This window comes from Monodon monoceros, unplaced genomic scaffold (genome assembly GCF_005190385.1).
Source record: "Monodon monoceros isolate NGI ecotype Baffin Bay Population unplaced genomic scaffold, NGI_Narwhal_1 Super_Scaffold_12, whole genome shotgun sequence".
In the NCBI taxonomy this organism is placed as follows: domain Eukaryota; kingdom Metazoa; phylum Chordata; class Mammalia; order Artiodactyla; family Monodontidae; genus Monodon; species Monodon monoceros.
In genome coordinates this window covers 83,751,439-83,778,897 of record NW_021703768.1, presented here as the reverse complement: position 1 = coordinate 83,778,897, position 27,459 = coordinate 83,751,439, and the positions used below count along the sequence as shown (strand labels likewise).

The window sequence follows — 27,459 nt, the reverse complement described above, 5'->3', positions numbered from 1 at the left end:
ATTCACTGTTTTGTCACTAAGTCTTGCACAGGGCCTGGCCTACTGTAATGGCCAAAAAAAATGCACTAAATTGAACTCTATGCTCCAGTCTCTACTTGCTTATGTTGTCAACTAGCATTTAAACACCCTTATAATCTTTTAGTTCACTTGTACTACCTCTTTTTACCCCTAGTATTGTGCTGAAGCTACCGTGAAGAGACTAAAAAAAAAAGCTAATTGGCTAATTATTTTCATTAAAGACAATAAACAAATGTCAGGTTTCCTGGAACTTTTCTATTCAGTGGTCCACCAACAGGTACTGGAAGCGAGGTGCTCATGAAGATTCAGAGATATTAATTCTGATAGAAATATGCAATGCAGAGATATTAATTCTGATAGAAATATGCAATGTCCCAAATATCAGTAAATACACTATTCTGGCTTCAAATGGGGATTTCATAAAATATTGGAAATACTGTATAAAGAACCTTAATCTGGCTGTGAATAACCCTAATTATCATTGATCTTAGATTGGTAAGCACTCAAAAAGCACTGCCTAATGGGTTGTTTACCTATTTTGTCACTTATAAGAATCCCTTTTGGTTGGGAATTTTCAAGAAGAAAAAGCAGTGTAAATATCTAGAACATATTTATATACTTTTGGTAAATTTTCAAAACAGCAAAGGTGATATGTGAGGAAATATATAAGAGGGTTAACACTGTAAGAAACTTTGCTGTTTTTGTCAATGCAAAGAACTATTTTGTGCACAGCAAGAACATTCAGAGAAATTATATTAAATTATTTTGAATTTCATTTAAAAATATCATTGTACATTTATTAAGATTACCCAGCCAAGACCTCAAAACTTTCAGGACCTCAAAACCTAGGTCTCTGTGTTAATTACAAATTCTAAAATAGTTAAAGGAAAACTGAGTTCACGTCCTCTTCTGTGAACACTACCTCAGTTAATTAATGTTTTTGCTTCCAGTGTCATCTTTTTCATTATTAGGCAGTTAAAGGCTGTTCTCTTTAAGATTAAATGATCAAGAACAAAGCAGTCATTGAGGACTAGTGCTGTATGGATATGGAATAAATACTGATGTTTTCCCAATCCCTGCCCATCTTTATAAGAGAATCACAGAATGCTAGAACAGGACTGGCTCATCCCAGGTCATTTTCTCTATTCATAAAAAAGGAAATACAGGCTTGGGCAAGACTTCAGTCATCAATAGCAAGGGTGATAATTTCCTAATCCTCAATTACAAATATTTCAAATCCTTATTAAAAATTGTATGACAAAATATATTTGGGTTCTAACTTAAACTTAACATTTTCAATCATGGAAAAGTTAAAAATTTGAGTTCAGATTCCTCTTAGTTTTTATCTAAGAAGTAATTCAGGGTATGACTAATGTTGTAGATTTACAGTTTTAATTTGAAAATTAAATACAAATTTCTTACATGTGACCTTGGGCAAGCCAACTCCAAGTGTCAGCTGCTCTAAATTCACATGTCAAACGATAGGATTATTTCAGAAGAATCTTTGTATTCATTATAAATAAAGGTAATTGTGCAGCCTCATATTCCACCATATATTTAGAAAAAAAGTTACTACTTTCAAAAAAAAATTAAACATTACTATTAAAATTGTATCAATAAATCACTAAGAGGATTAATGAATTACACCTTTCCAGGAAAGATTAATGTTAGTAATCAATGCTGCTTTCATATGAAATTATTAATAAGCATTTAACAGGGCATATTCATTTATCTGTGTACATAAGGACTAACAGACAAAGTTGAGAAAAAACATAATTTCAAACCTAGGACTATGACTTAACTTCACCATAACAAGGCTCTTCATATTTAATCTTAAGGAAAAGACCCCAGTGAAATCAGTAGAAGATTTCAACAACAAGAACAAAATAAAGTGGTTGCTCTTTCTATACTTGCAAATTCTCATTTAGTGAGGAAAAGATGCCTTATTTTGGTCAGGGATTGTTATTCATCAGAAGTGCCAACAATAACTATAATTAACTGAAACTATAGGAGAAATATTTATACTCAAGTGAGAAAGAAAACAGGAATAATTATAAGGTCTTATTTAGTGGGAGTGAAGTGAGGAAGAGAATTAAGACATAACTAGGGGCTCAGAAGTATTAGCAGAGTTCCTTTTCTTTTAAAAATTTAACTGCAAACGAATCCTCACCTTAGTCAAATTGTTTGGATATTGATTGAGAAAGTATGACCAAAGGCAATCTACACCTAGAGTTATTACAGTTGTAGATAAGATGATGGGATGATTGGAAAAAAACAGCATATCTATCTTATCTATCTATTATTTTATTTTATTGTGAGAGGCAGAGTAATAAAGTGATTAAAAACCAAGACTTGGAGCAAACCTGCCTGGCTTTGAATGTTGGTTTATTGAGCTGTGGCACTTTGGATCCATGGCATGACCTTTCTATGTCTCAGTTTCTTCCTCTATACATGGGTTTATAAATAGGGTTGTTATGAGAATTAAATGAGTTAATGCATCTAAAACACTTAGCCTGGCTCATAGTAAGGGCTATGTGTGGGTTTGTTTTCACTATTCTCTCCTCCAGAGATGAAAATTCAGCCTACTGAATGCTTTATTTTACCCTGGGAATTCTATAAGACTTGAACCTAGGGGTCAGCATATGACTGAAATATGTTAAAAGTAATGGACTCTGAGTCAAGAAAAAGTTGTCCATAGAAATTAAGTAAAATGTAAATGTATCATAACAATATTTAAAGATTCTGTGCATTCTCTTAGCTGATGGGAAGCATCACACAAATGCAGATGTATTTTCTGATGTCCAAGGGTGTGTAACAAATGTTGAATCAGGCTTCCATATGCTAGCAAATAGTAGTCCAATCAGATCTGACAGCAAGAGAATAGCTGTCTGCAGTTTTAAATTTATTTTTCAATGAATCTAGTTTCCAGAAGGCAACTAGAATAAAGACTATGATTTCCTTTCTACTCTATTAATGCTGTCTCAATATAGATGTCAAACTAATGGTAGAAACCAAACTGTTAAGTGTAAAAAGGAGTGCATTTGCCTCTCAATTTACCAGGTTGCATATTTTCACACTGTACATCATATATTACAGGAAAACATCAAGGCAGATCAATGTAAGTGATCAGCGATTTGAAGAGCCGCAAACTCCCATTATGGTAGAACACTGCCAAGTCATTTTCTCAATTTATCAACTCAGAGTGCCAATTTTTTCAGCTTTCCTACACATTGCAAGAAAATTCTCTCATGGATGCTACTTAAGCTAAAATAATTAATATTTAATAAATAATTAAAATAATTAATAAATAATAAAACAACTACTTTGGTGTTTAAATTTTTGAAATCTTAGTCCAACTTGACATTAATGGTAGCAATTATAATCATAATTATTGTTAACATATAGCACTTATTAAGTGCTTTTCTTTAACTAAAGTTAGATATTAGATAGTGTTATGGTGAACAGTGAAAGAAAATTGAAAAGACTTTTAGAAATAGCTTACCTAAATATGAGTTTTGTTATTTTGCATTTAAAAAAATCTTGAATCAGAGCAGTGAAGTAACACTAAAATAAGTCATTTCAGAAAGGAAATACATGCACATCTTCTTCCTGTAACTAGAATTTGTGCTCTGTTTCTGTAACTCATTGCTTTATTTATTTCAGTGACATTCACCCACATACTTAAAATGAAAGGAAACTTTCTGAACCAGATCCTGGAGAAACATTTTTTTCCTGGTAACTGCCATTCTGACTACCTTGGAAGGTATAAGGAGATTTGGCCAGTAAGTGTATTTTGAGTATTTTAAGCATTTCTTTCTTAGAAAAACTACTAAGTAGGTTTTAGGAATACAATTCCTTAAGTCAAACTGTGATTTTTACATTGACATTTATGATGCCTATAAATGACCATGATATTATTTCACATCAAAGAGTAATAAAGGCAAGTCATAGATAACTAGAAACTAAATTTTTAGTGGTGAGCACACTGTAGGGTATACAGAAATAAAAATATACTGTTGTACACATGAAACACATATAATGTTATAAACCAATGTTACTTCAATAAAAAAAAAAGACAAGTCATGGAATAAAGCAGGATGCAACTCTAACACTTCATGCTTGAATAGAATTGTATTCTCACCAAAGAGGCCCCTTTCCCTTTTATATTTGTGTTGTTCGGGTTACAATTTGCTGTCCTTAATATAGACGTTCAGACAGACACTCCAGTCTTTCTATGAAACGGATAGGGGCATGATAAACTGCAGATTTCTAGACATCATACTCAGAGATGTCAATTCAGTTGGTCTTCAGTAGGATTCAGGAGTCTAGATTTTTCATAATCACCCTAGGTGATTCTGATGCAAGAGGGTCCAGGGACCACCTCTTGAGAAACACAGTTTTATTAGGTAAATTTAGAAGGAGTTAGAGCAGGGCTGACCCTGTTTAAATATGAAGAGGTAAAAATCTGGGTTCCATTTAACATCTCATAGAGACTATTAGGCCAGTCCTAATGGACAATGCTTGAAACTCCTGTGTTAGCAAAAGGCACTGCATCCTAATTTTTTTCAATTATAAATAAAAATCAGTTGGGTGTTGAATAATTTATGGCTTCCTGCAAAGCTGTATTTGAAAACATCAAGCTGGCAGCCTGTGCCATTCCAGCCCACGCATGGACAGCTGCCATGCATGCATATCCGTTACTTTTTTGGGGATTATCTCCACAGGCTGTATTATCTGGCTTTCCACATTAGCAAGTAACATGAAACACAATCAATATCACAGAAGCCACAACACAATTAAAGACAAAGGTGAGGCATCCATAGCTTGCTGGTACAGAAACCTGAAGGGAATAAGGTATTGTCCTCTAATTACAGAAGCCAATCCTGGTTAGAAGTAAAGATAAATCTGATAGTTACTGACTTGCTGGAGGTCCCTTCAGATATAACTACTCAACTTTCCAATTAAGATAGTAATTGATAATGGAACTTAAGAAATCAAGGTCATAAAAATGGTTACATTTTACAAGTCAATTGGATGAGAATGCTGGAAGTGTAAGATTCCTCTGAGAGGACTTTAATTACCTTAAAGGAAGGTAGTGTATAAGCATTTCATACACCGGGACTTTACATATCAGGTTTGAATTTTCAGTTTATTCCCATTGAACTAAATGGAGAATGTTGATTTTGTAAGAATCTGTTACCCTGAATTTCATATGCCACCCTCCCCAATATGATCCAAAGCTTTTGGGTCTTAGTAATTCTGGCTCATCAACTGAACAGAAATTGAATTTACGTATTGATAGTACTGGACCAAAACAAAAAGAAAAACTCCTCAAACAAAGGTGATATCTGACAACCCAAATCTGAGTCATGTTTTTTCTAATGATAAATCCTTTTCATTGATGAGCTTTCTCACCCATTTATTTTTATTCCCTTCAGATTTTGCTTATGTAGATTGTAGCATTTCACATTTTATTCTTTAAAAGAAGCCCTAAACGCACCTCCTGTGTGTTCTGGTTCCCAGGTGCCTTCACCGGGTAGCGGCTGCTGTAATGACAAAACTCTGCTCTCTGCTGGCCTCAAAGTAGATGCTAGTCTGTGGAATTTGTGAATTCTGTCTCTGACAAGAAGAGCATTGTCCCTCTCATGTTCTGCACTCTCTCTGGCATCAGACTGACCAAGATCCTTCTTTTGGACTACGTTTGCAATCTCAGCTACCAGGTCTGACTCTGATTCTGCCTTTTCTGTAGGATTATATTTATGCACATGAACAACATCTTCCCTTTCTCCTAGCAGCTTGGAAAGTAGTGAATAGAAATCACCTGTGAAAAAAAGAGAAGAGATAAGGGGTGGAGAGTTGATAAGATTGCAAAATTTACAAAATTTTGTGCCTTAAATAATATCACCTCCTGAGTCCTCATAATAAGTGAGAGGGAAGGTTGCTCTCAGATGTTCAAGCATGAGGAGAAAAAGATGATTTTCCAGAACAATGAAAAAATAATATGCTTCACATTTCATTTTACAAACCACCCATTTCCTTCTGTTATCTCAGGAGTCAACGACACTAAATAACCTCTATTAGCATAATAGTAGAAACAAAATAATGCGTATGTGACTGCAGGGCATGTTTTAATAAATGGTTTTCACAAGGTTAGTTTGGATTGATTTGGAAGTCAGAGTTCATCAGCTTTCTAAAATAAAATATTATCAACAGGTACAACAGAAAACAGCTATCTTCACAGGCAAACCCTTTGAAGTTGTCTTCTAAAAGCCTATTAAAGTGTAATCCACAAAAAATTAAATGTAGGGCTTCCCTGGTGGCGCAGTGGTTGAGAGTCCGCCTGCCAATGCAGGGGACGCGGGTTTGTGCCCCGGTCCGGGAAGATCCCACATGCCGCGGAGCGGCTGGGCCCGTGAGCCAGGGCCGCTGAGCCTGCGCGTCCGGAGCCTGTGCTCCGCAACGGGAGAGGCCACAACAGTGAAAGGCCTGCGTACAGCAAAAAAAAAAAAAAAAAAAAAAAAATTAAATGTATATTTTTGAGCAGGTGTTATAAAACACAAAAAAATCTAACATCCACTTGGCAACTGGAAAACCAGTTTTATTATTTTGTTAACTGTGTTACTGTAAGTAGCTCCAGTTGTTTATTTTAAATAAGAAACAAATAAAAATTCCAGAAAAATAATTGTGTGAGAAAAGAATATTTTTAAAACAGTTTCGAGCAAAAGAGATTTTAACAAACTAGTATCATTGGAATGATACATCACTGAAATGTATTTCATGTCTTCCTGTACTAAGAAGTAAACTTGGACATGATAATATAATTCCATGAAAACAAACTATTTATAAAATATTACAACAGATACAAAATATGACTATGGAAGGCTCATGAAGCATTTTAATCCTCATCAGTTACATCTATGGCTTCAAATCCATTCACATCAACTGTGTGAATGGGAAACATGTATATTCTCTATGGAATCATAAATCTGCTATTCCAACCCAAACCCAAGGGAAACCCACAGTTCTTCCTTTTCTCACTCTATACTAAGTGCTGCTAATGAAACTTATGATTGTGGAGTCCTTTTGCTTAAGTTTTAATTACACTTATAGCATGATCAGATAACATTTATAAAACCTTTTTTATGACCATTAGGAAATAAAAATAATAACTGGTTTAGCCAGGATACATTCCACTAAAGAATATGTTATTAAAATATTGGTGCAAGGGGATATGAAGTCTTTCCAAAATGATGCTGAGATCCTGTCATGTTTATAAATAATCTTGGTTTAATGATTCAAAGTAGGTTTTCAATTCTTGCCCATGAAAGCAGCTTATCCTAGGTGAGATCTTCAATCAGAAAATAATTACCAAGTATTAGGGCCAATATCAGTAAAATGAACAAAGCAAATTACAATGCAACCAATTCTGGTAGGCCACAGTGGCATTCTGCCTTACAGAAGAGAAATTAACCCATTACTGTGTAATTCTCCTACCCCACACACTAAATATAAATAGCTTAATATGCTGTTGTGCGATGAAACATTTTATATAGAAGATGAAAACAAGATGACTTCAGGAACAGAAAAAGAACACAATTTTAAAACTTGAATCCATGACATTAGGCTAATGTTGATGGAGGAACACAGGCTTAGAACTATGCATAGTTATTGAGGTTTGTCAGTAAAAATCTAAAAGCTGTGATAAAATACCAAATACAGAGTACTTGGTTCCTTTGAAATGATCATTTACAATGATCACTGGGTTAGGAAAACAAAAATTTAGCAACGTAAGAGGCTTGGCTTCACACAAATGCACTGGCCTTGTGAGAACATAGCTTCAGAGCAGCATCTCACTTCTAGAGGTTACATGCAGGAGCCCACTAGATGGCTATCTCTTACATTCTTATACACAAACCAGAAAGGTTTCTTTTTTTTTCTCTTCTGGTGTATGGAATATATGAAATCCCAAAACGTTAACCGTCTTTCTTAGTCATATTAAGATCCTGATTGAGGAAATCTACCTAACCTTGAGTACAATGGATGGAATAGAATATAAACAGAGGAAGTTGGGTGGTCTCTACCCCAGTTTCATTTCTCAATATTCTCTTTTTCTTTTCAGTTTATATTATAGCCATATTGGACTTTTACTTCCTTGAATGTCAACTCTAAGAAGATGTTGTTTCTTCTTCCTGGAACATTCTCTCCCTAGTAATCAACTAGTTCCTCAACCTTCAGATGCTACTTAGGCGTCACTCACATCCAAGAAGGCTGCCTTGACAATTGCTGCTATGTGCACCTACAGCACTCTGCTCTTTCCTTGTATTGTTATTACCCAATGTCTGGTCTGCATTTCACACTAGTGTTTGGATCCAACCCCTGACACTTAATAGCTATTCTCTGCCTTTAAGCAAGTTACTTAACCTTTTAAAATAGATAATGACAACTACCCTTAAAAATTGTTTTGTGGATTTAAAGAAGATAGTTAATGTAAAATGCCCAGTCCAGTGTATTTCATAAAGTAGATATCACTAAACTATAGCTATTATAATTACTAACGACAAAGATATAAACTCTAGTTGCAACATGCATCTGATTCAATCTATTGTTTACCTAAAATTTAAAAAAATCAGTTTCTGTTTCGTATTGAAGTATTGGGATTTTCATAATGGAAAAAAGCCACCTTTAAGATTAAGGTGGAGCCACCTCTATTTTCTCAACAAGTCATTACAGCCACCTTTGTGATTTGCTTCCTGATTTTGCCAAAGAAGGTTGTACCTGCACTTCTGCACTTTCTCTCTTTTTTTTTTATCAGTCTATTTTTGGAGAAAGAACTATCCCTACCCCAGTGTTCTGGATGCCAGCCCTCCCTGAGCCTTCTAAAGCCTTTCCCATCTCCTTTTTCTTTCCTTTTCTAATACAATTACTCTGCCAAACATTTGACTCAGGCTATAAACACACTCACTTTGGGCTTATCTTGAGTGGTCACGGAGGCGAGAAGAGACCCTCCTCTGACACAGTATGTCTTTCAAGCTTTTTCATTTTCCCTCTTTCTTTAACAAGTTCCAGCACCATCTACAAGAGCTTTCTATGATAATGGAAATAGTCTATACCTGTGCTGCCAATGATAGCTCCTAGACACATGGGACTATTGAGTATTTGTAACGTGGCCAGTAAGACTGAGAAGCTTAACTTTTAAGTTTACTTACTTTTAATTCATTTGTATTCAAAGTTAAATAGCCACATGCGGTTAGTATCTACCATGCTGGACAGTGCGGGGTTATGTGCTGCTTCATCCTTCCTCATATCCTCTTTCTTCCTAAATCGAAGGCATTTGCTTCCACTCCCTACTTCACTCCTGTATGGCTTCTGCATGAGTTGCTCAAGAGCTCCTAGTTGCCAAAGCCAATAGACTCTTCATCCCGACCTACTGGTGGCATGTAGCACTTTTATAGTTCCTTCAGAACCCCTCTCCTTACAATATTGTTCTTTCCAGATCTTCACCTGTCATCTTGACTTCCTCTTATTCTGCCCAACATATGGAATGTTCCTGTTTTCTGAGGTCTATCCCTGGCATACTTTTATTGTCCCTGGCTAAGGCTTCTTCCTACTAAGTGATCTCAGCCACTCACAAAGCTTAAGCTGCTACATTCAGACAAGTGACTCCAAAATCTGGAGATTTCCAAGAACCTAGTGGTATATAAAACTGCCATCTGGAAATTTCCACTTGGATTGAATGTCTATTTCAATGGGGTTTTGAACTCAACGTGTCTAAACCTGGGCTCTTAATCTTCTCCCCATACTTTTTTTTTTTGTATAGTATCTCTCTCAGCGATGAAACCATGTTTTGGGACCATCAATCCAGAAAACTAGATTCATTTTTCTCTCACCAGTGAATCACAAAGTCATTTGATTCATAGATGCCGATTTGTCAACATCACCTTTTCCCTCCCTCCCACCAGTACTCACCTGAGATTCTTATCACCCCATAATTGTCGTGCTGAAGGACTACCCCTTCGTCTTCAGAACAGACCCTCACCCCTGCCTTCGATGGAAAAGTCTGTCTGGAATGGTATTAAAGCTGCTCGACCTTTGTGCAACTGACTTGTGATTGAGGGTAACCTACGTCCCCTAGATACTTCCCAGTTATGACCCCTTTTCCTCAGCTCAGTTAACCTATGTGTTTCGGGGTAGTATTCTCTAATTCTATTCTGGGTCCCGCTGCTAAGCAGACCATATAATTTAATTACCAAACTGGGACACATTTGAGAAAGGAAAGGGGTGTTGTTAATATTTATACTAGGCATAAACTGGTACAATCCTGGAAAAACTGGGAGGTATAATTACCCTACTTATTCTCGACAGAGATAACATATAAAGAAGTACTTTATAAACTACAAATGACAATAATAGTAATAGCAGCTAGTACTTTTTGAGAGCTCAGCATGACCAAGTCACTTTACTGAGTGCTTTATACGACAGAACACATTTAACTTCCGTGGAATACTTACTGTTCTCATTTTAGATGAGGAATCTAATGGCACAGTACTAAGGTGCACAGCTGGTAGCACGTTGCACTTGGATTTGAAGGAGACAGCCTGACCGAGGGATCCACCTTCTAAGTATCACTATACTGGATCCAGCTTCCCTTATCTTCTCTGTACTGGCTGTATCTCTTTCCTATGAATTCACCTCAGACCTGTCAATCTTAGTATATTAATTTCTTTTTTCTTTTTAAAGTAACAGTCTACTGAGCTCAGGTGCCAGGTTTATGATTTAACTGAACAACTTTCTTTTTTTTTTGTCCTATCCTGGCTTGTCTTCTTTTTATTATAAGACTCTAATAAATTAATCAATACATACATATACAATGTATATGCAAAAAACTGGCCTAAAGAATAATGACTGGTTTCTTTTAGGCTTGAAAAAGTAGAAAAGTTTTCTATTTTCTATTCTCTTTAATAGTTTTCACTTACCACTGGCAATATACCTTACATGTATGATAAAATTCTCTAAGATGGTCTAAAAAAACTTTTTTCGTACATTAAAATTATCTGAGAAGGGACAAATGGCAAGGTATAAATGTGATTTTATATAAAAATAACCCCCTCTCATTTCTTATATATTGTCATATTTCCAGTGATTAGTGCTGTTCCTATTATAGCAGATACTCAATATATGATTCTGGAATGAATACTGTGTTATAAATGGCTTCTGCATTAGTAAAGATAAAAATTTTTCCTTGATGATTTTAGGCTGCAGTGAGTTCCATTTCTTTCTTTTCCTCACTTCAAACTTTGATTCTTATCTTAAGAAATGCAGAAACACTCTAGGTCTTTAAGTTATTTGGCCAAGTGGGTTTGGTATTTGGGAAATACTAGTGAGGTAGCAGCTAATGTGTCAGGAAAAGGAACACAGCCTAACGCAAGAGAGTCTAAAACACTACCAACTAAACTCCAGGTTTGTTAGCTGTGTGCTTGTTAGCTATTTCATGGCTCAATGTACATTTTTCTATTTAGTTGGGATCACTCAGTATTCCCTCCCACCAGCATGGAAATTTCTCTGGTTTACTTTCAGGAATATGGTAAGATCAAACTAAACAAGATGGAAACATACCTTGAAAAGTGCCCCATGCTTTTTTCTTTGAATAAAATGCTTTAAGATTATTGGATTAAAAAATAAGTACCCCTACTTTTAGACAGCGTAAAATCTTAATTGTGGCAGGCATTTTTATGTTTAAAGTGATCAAGAGCCTCTTGGTAATCTTTCAGAATATAAACCGCCATTTCCCACACAAATCACTAGTACTTCATTACCTAAAACAAACAGCTTTTGTTACTGCTTATTGCTCTGTGATTTCTATGGTACATGGAGAGTAAATAGGATATTCATTAGTAGTTTAACCACTGACAAAATACACCAAGTAACCAAGCTAATGAGATCACAATCATGCAACAACAACTGATTAATAAGAGGGATACGACCAATGAAAAGATAAAAGCATTTCTTTTTAGATTTTCGTATTTTAGCTTATGAGTCAGTCATAGCTGACACTTCGCCTTCTGGTTAAAGTTGATTTGGCTTACCGACTGTTTACTTATTACTAACCCACAACATTTATCCTACTAGCCTTGGGGAAATAAAACACATGATCATGATGACCGGCTTAAGGATCATACTTTATTACTTTTTCCTCCTATAGGACTCATCTGATTGCGAAACAATCAGAAATAGGCCTTTTAACTCTTTTCTTTTTTTAAGAAAATGAGACAAATGTGAAAAAGGAGAAGTTAGGAGATGATGACTTTTGCAACTGCCATACACACTGATCTATATCAGAAAGGCCAACCATGCGATAAATGATCATTCATATCTGCCTATTCTGTTATTAGGAAACCAATTCAAAAGAGCATCCACTCAGCTTTCCAGAGCCTTGGGGGATATTTAGAGTTGTGTTTGATAGATGAGTTCAATAAATAAAGACTTGTGAGCTGCTCATAAATCACAACTGAATGGAAATACAAACAAGACTTGTATCTTCTTTAAAACAGCAAAGTGGTATTGAGAATGCTTGGAATAAGCTAAGAAGATGCTACTAAAATCATTTGGAATTTATTAGGGGATGAAGGGAGTGTCCTATTTTGAACAACAAAGGAATATAAATTTTAACTACTAAGCCCAGCCTGTGTTTCGCTCTTCTCATAAATGGTTTTATCAACTGTTACTTTAATAAGCTTTTACAGTAGACTACTGTTGTGTTAAGTTGCAACCTTGTTCCCTTGATTCTGCTTACCTGATAAAACATGCCAATGGTAATTCATTTTTGTTAGCATAAAACCATTGTGAAATTATTGTTTCACAGAAGGTGTCTGAAGACCTTTAACTATCTGGGGCCATGGAGTGTTTTCCCTCTACAAATTGTATTTTTGTCATATTCCTCCTGCTTTGGGAATATAGTAGCTCATGCTGACCTTTGAGTATAAAGACTGATTATATGAGGGCATGAAGACTACAGTGAGAAGAGTTTGGAGCAAACTGAATAAAACATGCTAAAGGTCCTATCTGCAGCAAAAGGAATGCTGTCCAGAGAATAACGTACAATAACAAGGACATACTGGTATTGCAGATTTGACTTTCAATTCTGCCTTGAGGTTTTTTTTGTTAAAAAATTAATCAATTAATTTATTTTTGGCTGCGTTGGGTCCTCGTTGCTGCGTGCGGGCCCTTTCCAGCTGCGGCAAGCGGGGGCTACCGTTCACCGTGGTGCGCGGGCCTCTCACTGCGGTGGCCTCTCCCGTTGTGGAGCACCGGCTCCAGGCGTGTGGGCTTCAGCAGTTGCGGCTTGCAGGCTCTAGAGCGCAGGCTCAGTAGTTGTGGCGCTCGGGCTTAGCTGCTCCGCGGCATGTGGGATCCTCCAGGACCAGGGCTCAAACCCATGTCCCCTGCTCTGGCAGGCAGATTCCCAACCACTGGCCACCAGGGAAGTCCCTGCCTTGAGTTTTTTTAAGACATAAAATCTTCCCAATACAACTGACATAAGTTTCAACAGTAGATCTATACTCTGAATTTTAAAGGAGAGAAACACCCAAATTCAGAACTCCTAAATGTAGTTGTATAGATTCGTGCTTGAAGCTGGCATGCCTTTTAGTTTCAGCCCACATTCCTTGCCTAAACAATGTTGATAGAACGTTCAGGTTGTACCTTTAGTATAGTGAACATATATAAAAAAATCATAATGCATAAGAAATAAAGAGAAAAAAAAACATGCCTTAGTTTCCTAAAAGGGCCAACCAGAACATATAAGTAAAGGATACATTTGTGTGTGAAAAATCTCCACATGTTTCTCATTCTGTATAGTCTCCTAGGATTCATTTCCTCCACCCAGAATCACTGTCTAGTTGGGTTTTATTGTTTAGCTTATTGTACTTATTACATACACAGGGAGTTCTTTACTTACAACGTTTTCAAAGCTTGGTGACATTTCCATTTGTTTTGAATAGCCATTAGTGTTTTTCTGCATAGAAGCAGGCATAATCAACTCATTCACCTAAGCTCACCTGTAGACAAATAGGCTATTTTCAAAGCACTATGGGCAGGAATATACACATATTATGCAGTCATTAAAAATCCTGCATGCCAATAATTTTTATAGTTGGAGGAAATATTCAAGATATGGTATTTTAAAAAGAAGATACAAAAATGTGTATATATTATGATCTAAATATTTTAAAAATAATATACATATATATGTAAAATATATATTTCACACAGGGTGTACATATACACCCATATTTCTGGGGATTATGGATGATTTTTGTTTACTTCTTAATACTTTTCTATAACTTCCATATATTCTATAATGAATATGATTAAAAAATTCTAATAAGCATTATTTTAAAAAAATCTCTGCAGATTTAATTAAAGCCTCATTAAAATGTTTTCCACTGTTGGGCTTCCCTGGTGGCACAGTGGTTAAGAATCCGCCTGCCAATGCAGGGGACATGGGTTCGAGCCCTGGTCCGGGAAGATCCCACACGTCATGGAGCAACTAAGCTCGTGCACCACAACTACTGAGCCTGCAAGCCACAACTACAGAGCCTGCGCTCTAGAACCCACAAGCCACAACTACTGAGCCCGTGAGCCACAACTACTGAAGCCCATGCACCTAGAGTCCATGCTCTGCAACAAGAGAAGCCACTGCAATGAGAAGCCCGCGCACTGCAACGAAGAGCAGCCCCCCTTCGCCACAACTAGAGAAAGCCCGCACGCAGCAACAAAGACCCAATGCAGCCAAAAATAAATAAATTAAATAAATTTATTAAAAAAAATGTTTTCCACTGTTACATGATCCAGGACAACCTGATAGGTAAAGATGTCCATATAATGCGGTTCCTCTGGTGTCTCCATAATTATACTTTTTGAGATAGAGTCTGAGATACATTTGCCTTCGGCCAAATTTTGTTCAAGAGGCAGCAAAGGCAGACGAGGATGCTGCAGCAGGTTAGTGCGCTTGTGAGTAAGCACAGGGTGGGCAATTCTACATGGATTCACACAAAACTCAGATGGCTCTTTCAAACTAGTTAACTTCTGGTCAAGGTTAATATTCTGGTGAAAAATTAATAGCTAGCAATTTTAGTGATAAGAATTTCAAAGGAAATAAAACACATACTTCTCCTGCGGAAATAGAGTATTAGATAAACCTGTGTTAAATAGATTATTAGTTTGCTTTGGTTTTTTTTTTTCTTTCCATGTTGGAGGTACCTACTACTTCCCGTCCATTTGTGGCATTGCTACATTTCTTTTTTTCAGCCTATGTCATATGAGTCTTTCTCTCTCTCTCTTTTTTTCTTTACTACCTCAGTAAAGGTCATCCCTTCTTTCCAACACAGCATTTATGACATATCATGACCTTTATCTTCCTGTCTGCTTTGCCAATGTATTAAGACAGGAAGCAAAAAAAAAATATTGTTTGTATTATCCAGGTAGAACTTTCTCTATTATTTGGTCACTGATGGGTACAGAGCTTGCCTTTGGTTACATGTCCTCTTATGTTTTGGGTCTTTTCTTCCCTGCCCCTCAACTGTTCTATTTCCAATGGGAGTTTTATATACTGTGTGACCAACATAGATGTTGTCTGTTAGTTTATGGCTAGCACAACTGAAATAATTCAGGGCTTTTATGTATCGGAGATTTAAAATATTGAAAGAGTCAATACAACCAGGAGGAGTACTTGAACATAACTTGTTTTTGCCAGAATACCAAAATAAGGCAAAGGGTTAAGTCTGAGGGAGTTCTTTAAAAATCAGCCTACATGGTGTAATTTATTTGAATAATTAGAGCCCTCCCATCATCTACTTGGTCAATTTAACACCCCAGGGAATGAACACAAATAGACATTTTGTGCAAACAAACATCTCTGAGAAGAATGGGATACTCTCTCAGTAATGAGTAGATTTGCCCTGTGTATTGCAAGGAGATAGATTGATCTAACTAGCAAGTCAAATAAACTATGTGTACAAATATGCATTTGGAATATTTCTATATTTCTCTTTAAATTCCAGGCTGGTGATCCCCAAAGACTAATGGAATAATAGAGAGGCTACAATGGCCATTGAAATAGCTTTTGGTGAGGTATTTGTCTTCACATAATCTAGGAGGTGACATTCTGATGGACCTACTAATTTCAACATATGAATGCCACAGCCTATTTTCTGCAGTATGAAAATTGAGTCAGACTACTGGTTTTTTCTTCCCAAGTTAAATCACTTTACAGCATTTTTATTCATAAGTAGAATAAAATGGTAACTACAGGAAAATAACTTATGTATCCACAGAATTCTTCTCTGAAACCATTAAGACTATACTGGGTATATAGCCCAATATATCAATAAACATATAAGGGTATATTTAAGCTTCTTAATACTATATGTATATGCTATCAAACATAAAAGGGTAAATGAATGGCAGTATATGAAAGTGTATTAAAGGATTTGGTTTTTAGGCATACATGACACCATCTAAAATCCTATGGCTTGAAAAGAACAGATTAAATCTAATATTTAAGGTTCCTCTGCTAATAAAACCTCCGTGTTTCTAATCTTTCAGGGGTTTCAATGTCTTTCTTGATCAACTCATGTAACTTCAAAAGGAAAAAAGTCCAGCCTCAGTTTCCACAGAAAAATTTTACAAGCTGCACCTACTAAATGGTGATCTCATTCCACACTGTACCACATATGTTGGTATTTGGAAATGTGTTCTAAGATGACTCCAATTATTCCAAAGACATACAGTTCAAACAGTGTGTGCAATGTCAAAATAATTCATTTTAAGTCTGATTAAATTTCTGGACAGTTATAGTAAACACTTAAAACTACTATATTTAGGCTACAATTATTGACTTCCTTACAAATTATATACACAGGATTGACAAATTTAGCTATTTTAAGTCATACTCAATAGTTCAGTAGGAACCACTTAGCATAAATTATTCACTATAAAATCATCTCCCTTTTTTTGACTTAATACAAAAATAGAAACAACTTCGAGCTAAGTTTATTTTTAAGCCACTTTGTTAGAATGAGATGTTATGGAACATACTCTATATAATTTCAAAACTTTTATATTACAGTTTACCCTATTCTCCTTTCAGAATGCATTTTTTTCCTTTAAAAAGTCTGAGTTTTTAATTTTGCAAATACTATTAGTGCAAGAGTACTATCTTTGACCTAGACTTAACAGAACACATTTTGAATAATTCCTACAGTGGTTTACAATACCCAAAGAGTCACAAATTTCTGTAAGTTGCTAATAGAAAAATCCTATCTATTTCCTATACACTTTATGTTGTCAATAGAAGCATGTTTGCATTAACATTAAACTAATGCTTTTAAATATATTACACCTAGGCCAAAAACGACTTGATAACATACTTCAACACCTAACACAAAGTACTATGTTCCAATTTAACTGGCAAGAAAGCAAGATTCAGGAGAATAAATTTTCAGTCCCAGCACATACAGTATATGACCTACAACATCAAATATTACCACTTTAAATAAATAGAACAGAGGAAGAATGAAGCTTTCCTAACTCATCAGATGGCAACTTAACACAAAACTACAAATGCATAAGATGATAATCCCGCCTTAACTGAAGGCAGAGAAGAATGACTTAAAAGAGAGGCAAGATATGTTTAATTCTTAATTTCTTTTTTTCTTGAACCTCAAATATAGTTATGAACACACCATACAAAACATACAAGAATTTAAATGTTAAAGGTCATAAGGTTTCAAAAGCAGCCCACTGATTGTTTCTAATGATTATATCTGCACTTACTTGCACTATATATAAAAGTTACAACATTAAATAAGGTAAAACAAAGACAGAAAAATCTAGTGGGACTAAATTACATTAATACTTTTATTTTCAAAGTCAAAGTGCAACATTTGACCATTTTCTCATGAATTATATATTATATAAAATCAGCAATATGTAGGGTATTACGCTGATAAAGAAAGACCTAAAATACCTCAATAACTTTAAAATTTGGTTGCCTATTTGGATAAGGAATACTTTTATAGGCCTAGTTACAGAAGTTAGCATACATACCCTGTTCTAATACTTCTTCTCGTTTTGGCTGCTGTAGTATAGAAGTCTTATCTTTATTCACTGTTTCTGTAAAGGATCAAAAGAGCTGAGCATAAATTTGCAGTATATATTACATACTTTAAATAGTTTATTGGAAGTATGCTATCAACATAAAAATATTTTCAGGGTCTTGTATTTCATAAAAACAGTAGTATTATGAATTGATATGGTAGAAATGCTCTAATTCACAAAAAACTCTAGCATAACTACAAAGTACCAGACTCTGACTTAGTAACTGGATCAACTACCCTTTCAGTAATATATAAATTATGCAGAATTTTAAAGATGCATTAATAAAACTGCTTGTATTTTTTAAAAGTTGAATCTAGTAATATTTTTAGAACATTTTAAGGTACATTTTATAAATATATTATGATTTTTATAAATGGCTTGATTGCTATGTTAATTTCTTTTATAAAACTTCCTATAGAAAGAAATAAGAAGTTCTGGCATTAAGACTGAACTTGTAATACTCAGTAAAGTCTCAGCATACTTCCTCCAATAAAACAGTATGTGGGTTTTGCAATTTTAAACTAAAGAAGTGACAATCAATATGACCATTTTGCAGATGCACAGTAAATTAAAGAACAATTTAGAGAATGAGACCAAAAAGACTAAGGCTAGTAATGCCTCATAAATCAAGAACTGTTCTTTGCTTGAAGACTCATTCAACAGATAATTTAGGGTATGGTCGGAGATGATAACCATTTTCATTGGCAAACTGTAGCACTCTTTAGAACATGGTGTATAAATTCATAAACTGAATCATTCATTACTGGTTATGGGAAGAATGAAACGAGGAAACTAGAAACACAAATTAAATGAAGAAAGATCTACATTTATGGAATTGGTCTCAAATGAATCTGTTTCATCACTAGTTGAGAGTTTTCACTTTAACTGTTTTGATGGGGGAATGTCAGGAGGGGAGATAGAGGATAAAGAGGGAAAAGAGGGAATCAGATTATGTGTACATATGCGAGACTGTTTGACAGAAGGAGGATGATTTTAAACATTAATCATATAGTCAAGTGAGACATAAGAAAATATAAAATACAAAATCATACGTTGATTTAAATTAAACACCAATTTTACCTTTGTGATGTCCATGCATCATAACCATATCAGACTTCACAGGAATTGGAATGTTGGCCTCTGGTGGTATGGTTCTGAACAAATCCGGAGCGATATTCTGTGTACAGGTCATGAAAGAAACTGCATGCTTGGCTTCCATGTAATACATAATGTATAAGTTGCACATTTCATCACTAGATGTGCCACTGCAGGCAAAACAAAAAAACAAAAAAAAAAAAACCCAAAAAAACCCCAACCAAACAAACAAAAAAACCCACAGACATGACAAATCAGTCATTCACATAAAACACATTCTTAATGCAAGAAAAATGCAACCGGTAAATCTTCCAACAATGGATTCAAGGATGGAAATATTGTACATTTATTTTATAGCTTTCATTAAAACCCATCACAGTTTTCAACATCAAAAGCACACTGTCAAAGGCATATTTCCACTTAATAATGGAGTATTCTTTTGCAGTCACTCCATGGATATCACCAAATACTACTGACGGTAATGGCATTTCAGTTGCAATGAGATGCTTTCTTTCCTCTTCTAAATCCTTTTATTCTTTAGTCCTTCTTCTATTTGTTAAAACTCATAGATTGAGTAAAGTATTTTTCTTATGGAAAATCTTAATTATTTACTTAATAACAAAATTCAGAACAGTTCAACAGAAACACCATATATTAATTACAAGTTTATATAAAAGTGGCTTTTTCCATTTAACCCTTAGAGTCAGGGTTCTTGGTTTTGGTAACTGCCTGTTCCTCAGGGTGAGATGAATCAAGAATCATATGTTGATACTAAGACATCATAAACGTTATCTCTGGTATCTGACTTGGCACCTTGACTTCTATAGCAGGGAAGAAAAGAATGCCTGAGGAATGATACAAAATGAAACCAGGCCTAATGTCTTCTAAGGGCTCAGACCTGAATGGGGTAGTGCCGTACAACTGAATAACTCAACGTTAAAGATAGATTTTAAAACAGTGGGGTGGTCATTTCCAAGAAAAAGTTCCGAATAATATAAATCATGCCTAATAGTTTATAGAACATGTTTTCTTCTTCCTCAATTCACATGGGTTACTAGGTACATCTTCACATAAACCACCTTTTATATACCAGCGTGGTTTGGGCAAAGCAACATTTCCTTTTTGGTGTTAGTTCTGACAATTTTTAGCAAGCCTCTACTAATAAAAAAACAAGCTCTGAAATGGATTATTTGCCATACAGAAATACATCAGTGTTGATTTTTCCAGCAATGTCATGTGGCACTTATTTCCTCTCCATAGCAACAGTAATGACATCAGCAAGGGAAGGAAAAAAAAGAAAAATCTTTTCCAAAAAGGGATGTGGTTCCTCTAAGCTCTGAAAATGTAGAGCCTGAGAGACCACAGGAATGAGCCCCTGTTATGGGAAGCTCCGTTTGTGCTTTTGAAAATAATTTGTCTTCTCATTCTCTGAATCTGATACCTGCCAGTGTAATTGCCTTTCCCATGAAATAAAAGCAAAGAGTGAAGTGCAAACCCAAGCAAACACCTGTTCACTACACACATCTTCATGTGTCAAAATGCCATTGCTAAGAATTACATTTTAGCAGCTTTGGAGTTGGTCAGAAAATTATGTGCTATAAAAGGAATGGCTGGTGCCAAAGTAATAAGCCAGAGCTCCCACCATATTATCCACTCTCCCCTCATTCAAAATGAGGAAAAAGGTATAGATCAAGAGAGTGAAATGAGGGAAACGTAATTTAAGATGTGGCCCTGGTTTAGAAAACCTTGAATCATTGTGCAGAGAGGGAAAGCAAAATGAAACCTTCCCAAATTAATGAAAGGAAAAAAACTGAATAAATTTGTATGGTAATAAATGAAACTTGCAATTAACCAATGGATAGATCCTCCTATATTTTTTGTTTGGGAATGTCATGCCCATGTTCATCTCTAAACACATGTGATTTTGTGAAACAGCCTAATCGGCTCACTAATATAGCTCATTTAAGGTATTAACTCTATGATACAATATTGAGCTGATTAAACAATTTAAGAATCTTCGCAATCACAAAGAAAATTTCATTAAACAGCTGAAGAAAAAGAAAAGAGTCATACTTTATTCCTTTCCATCTATAATTGAACTTGTAGTCAAAGTAACTCTGAGTTCCTATCTGACACAGAAACTATCATATCCTAAACATGGTAGGATTCAAATCATTGTTAGTATCAGCAACACGGTGTGCCTGTTTTATTCCACATTCATCTTTCTTTCACCCAAAAAATATCTAACTTTAAACCAAACTGCTTTCTATGTTCCTAAGGGAGAACTGTGATACATCTACCCTTCTTCTCCATAGAGAACAACATATGCAATGCAACTCTGTCAATCTAATGCTTGTTAACATGAGAAAGTATGGAGGGACACTGTGTTCAGACTTCTGCGCTGGCTCTGCTGAATGGTCCTTTCAACACTCCCTAATGCCAATGTGATTCCCTAAATGATGACGGCTGGCATCACCTATATCCCCAAATTACAGTGGTGTATTTCTTTCCTCTTCATGCATAATAAGGTGCTTAAGAGAACTACTTCTTTTATATAGGCTAGCTTTAAATCTGACAAAGTCTGGTGAGCCTGAAAATAGTACATGCTCAATAAATACATGTTGAATGAGGAAGAAGGAACAATCTATCTTAACAGATGTTTATAATGTATTACAGCATAACCTGTTACCCCTAATACATCATACTGCTGAGTCAGGTCAATATTACAAACTCAATTCACAGCATTTCTGAAAAATATTGAGGTCTACCTGTTTATCTATCTTTCTTTTATCTATCTATCTATCAGGGTTTTTATAAAAATATATCATTTCATATTATAAAGATATGTAATTGACATTTAAGAAAGTATCAAATATTGTGAAATGTATCATTTATAAAAACCCAAATATTATGGAACACCATGACTATGTTTCAGACAGTGATACTCCACTCTGGTGATTCCCTCATCCCTAGCCCCTGCCCCTTACACTCAACAGATGCTACACTTGAAAATAACCAATGACAATAAAAGACTAATTTTGGAAAGAAATATGAACGGGTGCTAGACTTGAAAATAACCAATGACAGTGAAAGACTAATTTTGGAAAGAACTATGAAAACTTTAAAGAAGTTATTTTACAAAGCTTTGAATTGTTTCTTAAGAAGTTTCATGGTACTTGAAAACTCGTACATTAAGAGGCTATTGATCATATAACTTTATTTGCATATAATACACTTTAAATGCCGATTAAACTGTTGTGCTTGGTAACTACAAATATTTATTAGACCTGCTCATATGTATATGAAATAACTGGTCCCAAATGAAAAATATCACCAACAAACTGACCAAACTGGTAAATATTACCTACCAGTTCTCAAGAATTAATTTAAAATTTTAGCATATACACTTTTAGGCAAATTAGCTGACTTAATTAGCTTATTTGGCTGACTCAATTAAATTCTTTGTTGTTTAAACTTGACTAAACATCTGAAATGAATTTAGAGAAGCATCATGTTTAATATAAAATATGTAATGCAGTCAGGTAGAAAATATTGCTTCTTGGTAGGTTAATTAGTACTATATTGTCAATATATACATTAGCGCAACTTTACCTAAGATATATTACTCATATTTACTATTTAAAAAGAAACATAATATATCTGGATTTAAAATGTTACCATTAAGTAAATTTATTAACATAATTTGTCTTAAATTCACCTGTTTTTTAATGGTTATATTTTGAGATGAATCTCTCATATGGAAAAATCTGTCCCTAGTTTTTTAAGGGCTTTTCATTAGTTAACTATGACTGCTCTACTTAAGCTAAGTTTTCTCCAGTCCTAAAATTTCTAGCTTAATACAGAGTTAAGCTAGGATTGGGTAGAAGAATCACTCAAGTGAAAATCTTCCTAGTAGGCCACTGATGGTACAATTTTCCAGTAAAACCTAGTTTCCAGGTGGCTGTAGAACAAGAAGGTAAAAAACTTGAAGCCCATTTTTCTTCCAGTGCTTGAAGGGGGCATCTGCTGGCTCCATATGACCTTTGGGTAAGTGGGACTTGTATTTAAGTCAGCTTCGTGCTCAGGGCTCAAACCTGTGCCAGTGGGAGTACGTGTTTGTGTATGTGGGTTGGGGGTTAGATGGGAACAGAGAAGAGAGAGAGGAGATTTACAGAGTATCATTTAATTTAAAAGACATCATAAAAATACTAGTTTTCTCTTTATACTGGTTACATTCTCAATTGTGATTCTATAGTACCCTATGGAGGTGGTACCTTTTACTTTACAAAACAGATGCATTATTGTTATTACTAAAAAGCATATTAAGTGCTATAAGAATGCTTTGCATTATTATGAGGATTTAATTCATATTTAAGTTTATTCAAAATTTTCTGCTTCCTTAGTTTAAATTAAATATTCAGAATATGGATTCACCCAATAAGTTAATTTCCTGTAATTTCTTTCTATTTCATTTACAAAGTGGCATTTTCTTTAGTCCACATGAGAGTTACAAAAAGATAGATTGGTATAGTCATTTTAGGGTATTATTTTAAAGCAAAATGCACATTTTAAAAAAGACTAGAATTATTCTGGACTCATGAAACCGAAAGAGGCCCCTAGAGATCACTTTGGCCTCTCATCCTGGTACTATAACAAGTCATTAATTTCTATGGCTGATAATTGCCTCACAGAGGATACTCAAAGGATAGAATCTGGCCAAAGTTACAAGCCCTCCAAAGCTGTACAGGAACCTCTAAGCAAAACTATTCTACTTATTCCACACTTAAACTTGTAAGCTAGTACAAAGAATGTGTTGAAAGGGGTTTTTTTACTCCTTTGTTTGTCTATTTCAAAGGTTAATAAAATAACCAATGGCGTTTAAGTAAAGTTCCAGAGGCTCTACACTTCATGTATTTAAAGATTGTTAATAAGTGAATTATTAGACTTTTCAAATCTAATTATGTCTACTTTGTCAGTCCTTTTGTTACCATTTTATGTAACTCAATAATTTTATTGCTTTACTCAAGTCTCCTTCCCAAATTTATCAGAGTCATCCAAAAGCAAAGCTGTTAAAAACTTCTTATTTAATATAACTTGATGACTTTTTTCTATATGTTTTATCTTTAGCCTTAAAAGTGATGCTTATTAATACAAAACCCTTTTAGACTGACATAAAAAAGTCCTATTCCACCAGCTCGAATGCTTTTTTTTTCTTTTACCTGCATCGGTACCTTTTCTGTTTCCCCTGACAACCAACAGCTAGTGTTGTCATCATAAGAATCATCTTCTGTGCATCTAATGCATATTTTCAGACGCCTATTCTCTGTAACTTCTCTCTGATCAAAAGATAAATGGTTTAAAGCTCCATCTTCTAGGTGGCATCATAAATATTTTATAACCTAGTTTAATATGGAAAGGAGGCTCCTTGGTTCTTTTCTAACAGAAAGAAATGATAAGAGACTTTATCTTTCATTTTTAATTTAGGCAAACCTTTTTTGAAACAATTCATAGTGTTTTGAAAAATTTACTTGGTGTTATAAAGTATACTTATTTCAAAGCAGCTCGGTATTTTGAAAATTATTTAAAAATTCAACATTCTCTTATGGAAAAGGTACTGCATAGTATTATTCTCACTTGGTTTCTTATCTGGAAAACAATGAATACATAAAAGTTTTAACAGGTAGAAAAAAATCAATGGTTCTGAATAATTAAGGGCCACCACTACATGCAAAACCTATATAATCACCTAAAGTTGAACACAGGGCAAAAGGACACGAGAAAAAAAAATTATAATCATTACATTTTTCTTTATTAAAATGTACAGGAAGTAATACACACTCTTGTGGCAACTGTAATATGTAGAGGTGTGATCCTGAAGGTCTTGAATAAGCAGGAAGAAAGGAAGCATGAAAAAGTAAGCACATGTTCTGGAGTTTATCTAAATCAATCAGTTCTAAAATCATAAAATGCTATAGTTTGTTGTAATTGTTCATAGTGGAGAAAAATGTGCCTGCCATTCATTCACAAAGATAACTGTCACCTATACTCATGCCTTGTCCTAATGAAAATCATTTTAAATAGTGGAATTTGTGAAATCATACCCAATGTGTGTGGCTTCTGTCCTTCCTTCACCAGTGAATACACATCTTGCAGCCAGTATGTCACCGAAACTAACATCTACTGGGTGTTCTACAGGGTAGAAAGCCTGCAAAGAAGACAAATACAATGATTCACTAAAATTCTCAATAAAACCCAGAACCACATGCCTTAATAACGTGAGGCTTGGGGCACCCTGGGTAGAGAGGATGAACACACACTTCACCACCCTGCTTAGAAATATTAAGAGAACTGATAAGGAAACCATCAAGTTGGAAAAGAGGTTATACACAACTTAGATATACAGTAAAGGTAGATTTAGAGATGTTTAGATCCTAGAGAAACTCACAAGGGCTCTATGAGGGTTTTTTTAATTACTATCTGATTAATATTTTTTTCTCTCAAAATTGTACTAGATTCTACACACCTGTGGCAGCTGGGGGCTTTGGTGTCCAATCAGTGTCCACTGTCCATTTCTTACTCTGTATCCACTTACTACCTTACCTGTAATGAACACAAATTATAATTATATAAGGTATTAGAAAAATAAAAGGCATTATTTTTCTTATTTCAAAATAAAATATTTTCAGAACTCCAAATGCTAGGCATTTTCATGAAAACAATATGATCAAAAAACATGCAGGATTTCAAGGTATTGCACAAAATCTCTTTCACTGAAACAGATTTAAGGTCAAATATAATTTACATTTTACATTTATAGCATTAGCAAGGACAGTGGTATATCATCTAATATGTAGTTTAAAGTTCTTACCTAAATGGTGAGTGTGAACTCTGTAGGCAAAGACATGCATTGGATACTTTTTATAATGGCATGAAATATCAGAATTCACCACTGTTAGAAATGAAAACACAGAAAAAAGTCACTATTCAACTGGAAAATAACATTATTCTTGACTAAAAGTATGTATAGAGTATTCACAGGTAGCTAAGCATGGGGGTTTTGAGTAAACATATACTCAGCAGATATTAAGCACTTATTATGTGCCAGCTACTTTACTAAGATGAGTTAAGAACCCCTTACCCTCATATTTTATTTCACTCATAAACAAAATGACTAGGCTAAATCAACAATGAAAACATAGGCTTAATTTGATATCTTTATCACGAAATTTACACAGTTGAAAAAGCTTAAACATTTGTTTTTATTTTTAGAACAGGATTTTTGAAAAATTGATTACAGATACCTAAGATAACAAGATTGACAGTTCCTGTTGAGAAGGAAACATTTCATATACTTTTCCTTCCTTGCAGACTAACACATAGTAGCTATTCAATAAACGTCTTTTAAAATAAGCCAATGAAAAGTAATGAGATCATACTTGTCATTAACTTTAAAAGATTCCCAGTAAGAACAAACAAACAATATTTAATATGACACTTTCACCAAAGGATAAGATACACTGATGAATAATATTATATTTATTCCAATAGCTTTTTGTAAGTTTAGGAGAAATCAGCTATTATTATCCCCATTTTACAAATGGAGAAATAAGCCCAGTAAATCTGTGTTCAAAGACTTGAGTTGCACCTGGATTTGCTGGCTTTTGATTCTGAATCTGATATTCTCTGCAGTAGTTTATGCTACAGTATGATATGAAATTTGTTTCTGGCATCAGAAGAATGGATGACTGATTTGTAAAATACTCAAGAATTATTCTTTAATTTGTATAACCCTCTACTTACCCGTGGGCCTCAATTCTTAGCATAAAAACTGGAAAATAATAAACTACTGGCTTGGAATAATACAAAAACCTATTTTAACTCCAAGGATAATAAAGAACTGGTGTATTTTTCAGGGACTCAAAAATATTGGTCATTTCAAGTGTTTTGAAAAATATACTGTAAATCCATTCTTAAAGATTAGGTAATGAGGTAACGGTAATTCTGAAAGATCATTACTCACCTTTCTCTCCTGCTGGTATAACAGTGTCAACAGACATCATAAGGTACATGCCAGCAATTAAAGGCTGTCTGCAGAAAACAGTAATATTTATCTCAACTATTTGCAAAGTCAAAACTATTGCCTTGGAAGAATAAGGTATACTTCAATACATTGGTCTGTAAAATATGATT

The 27,459-nt window shown here is 34.7% G+C and overlaps 1 protein-coding gene across 12 annotated transcripts in view; it reads right to left on the bottom strand.

The window, feature by feature from the left end:
* PAM (peptidylglycine alpha-amidating monooxygenase) overlaps positions 1-27,459 on the bottom strand; it is a 279,877-nt gene that overhangs the window by 36,542 nt on the left and 215,876 nt on the right. For 7 of the 12 annotated variants that reach the window (XM_029218598.1, XM_029218593.1, XM_029218592.1 and 4 more), the window contains 7 exons: positions 27,290-27,357; positions 26,138-26,218; positions 25,793-25,869; positions 25,371-25,474; positions 19,255-19,439; positions 18,124-18,189; positions 5,519-5,839 (listed from right to left, as the gene is read on the bottom strand). In XM_029218598.1, the coding sequence (XP_029074431.1) occupies positions 5,519-5,839; positions 18,124-18,189; positions 19,255-19,439; positions 25,371-25,474; positions 25,793-25,869; positions 26,138-26,218; positions 27,290-27,357 (902 nt within the window). The remainder of the gene's footprint in view (positions 1-5,518; positions 5,840-18,123; positions 18,190-19,254; positions 19,440-25,370; positions 25,475-25,792; positions 25,870-26,137; positions 26,219-27,289; positions 27,358-27,459) is intronic. The other 5 variants (XM_029218604.1, XM_029218600.1, XM_029218601.1 and 2 more) reach the window with 1 other exon arrangement.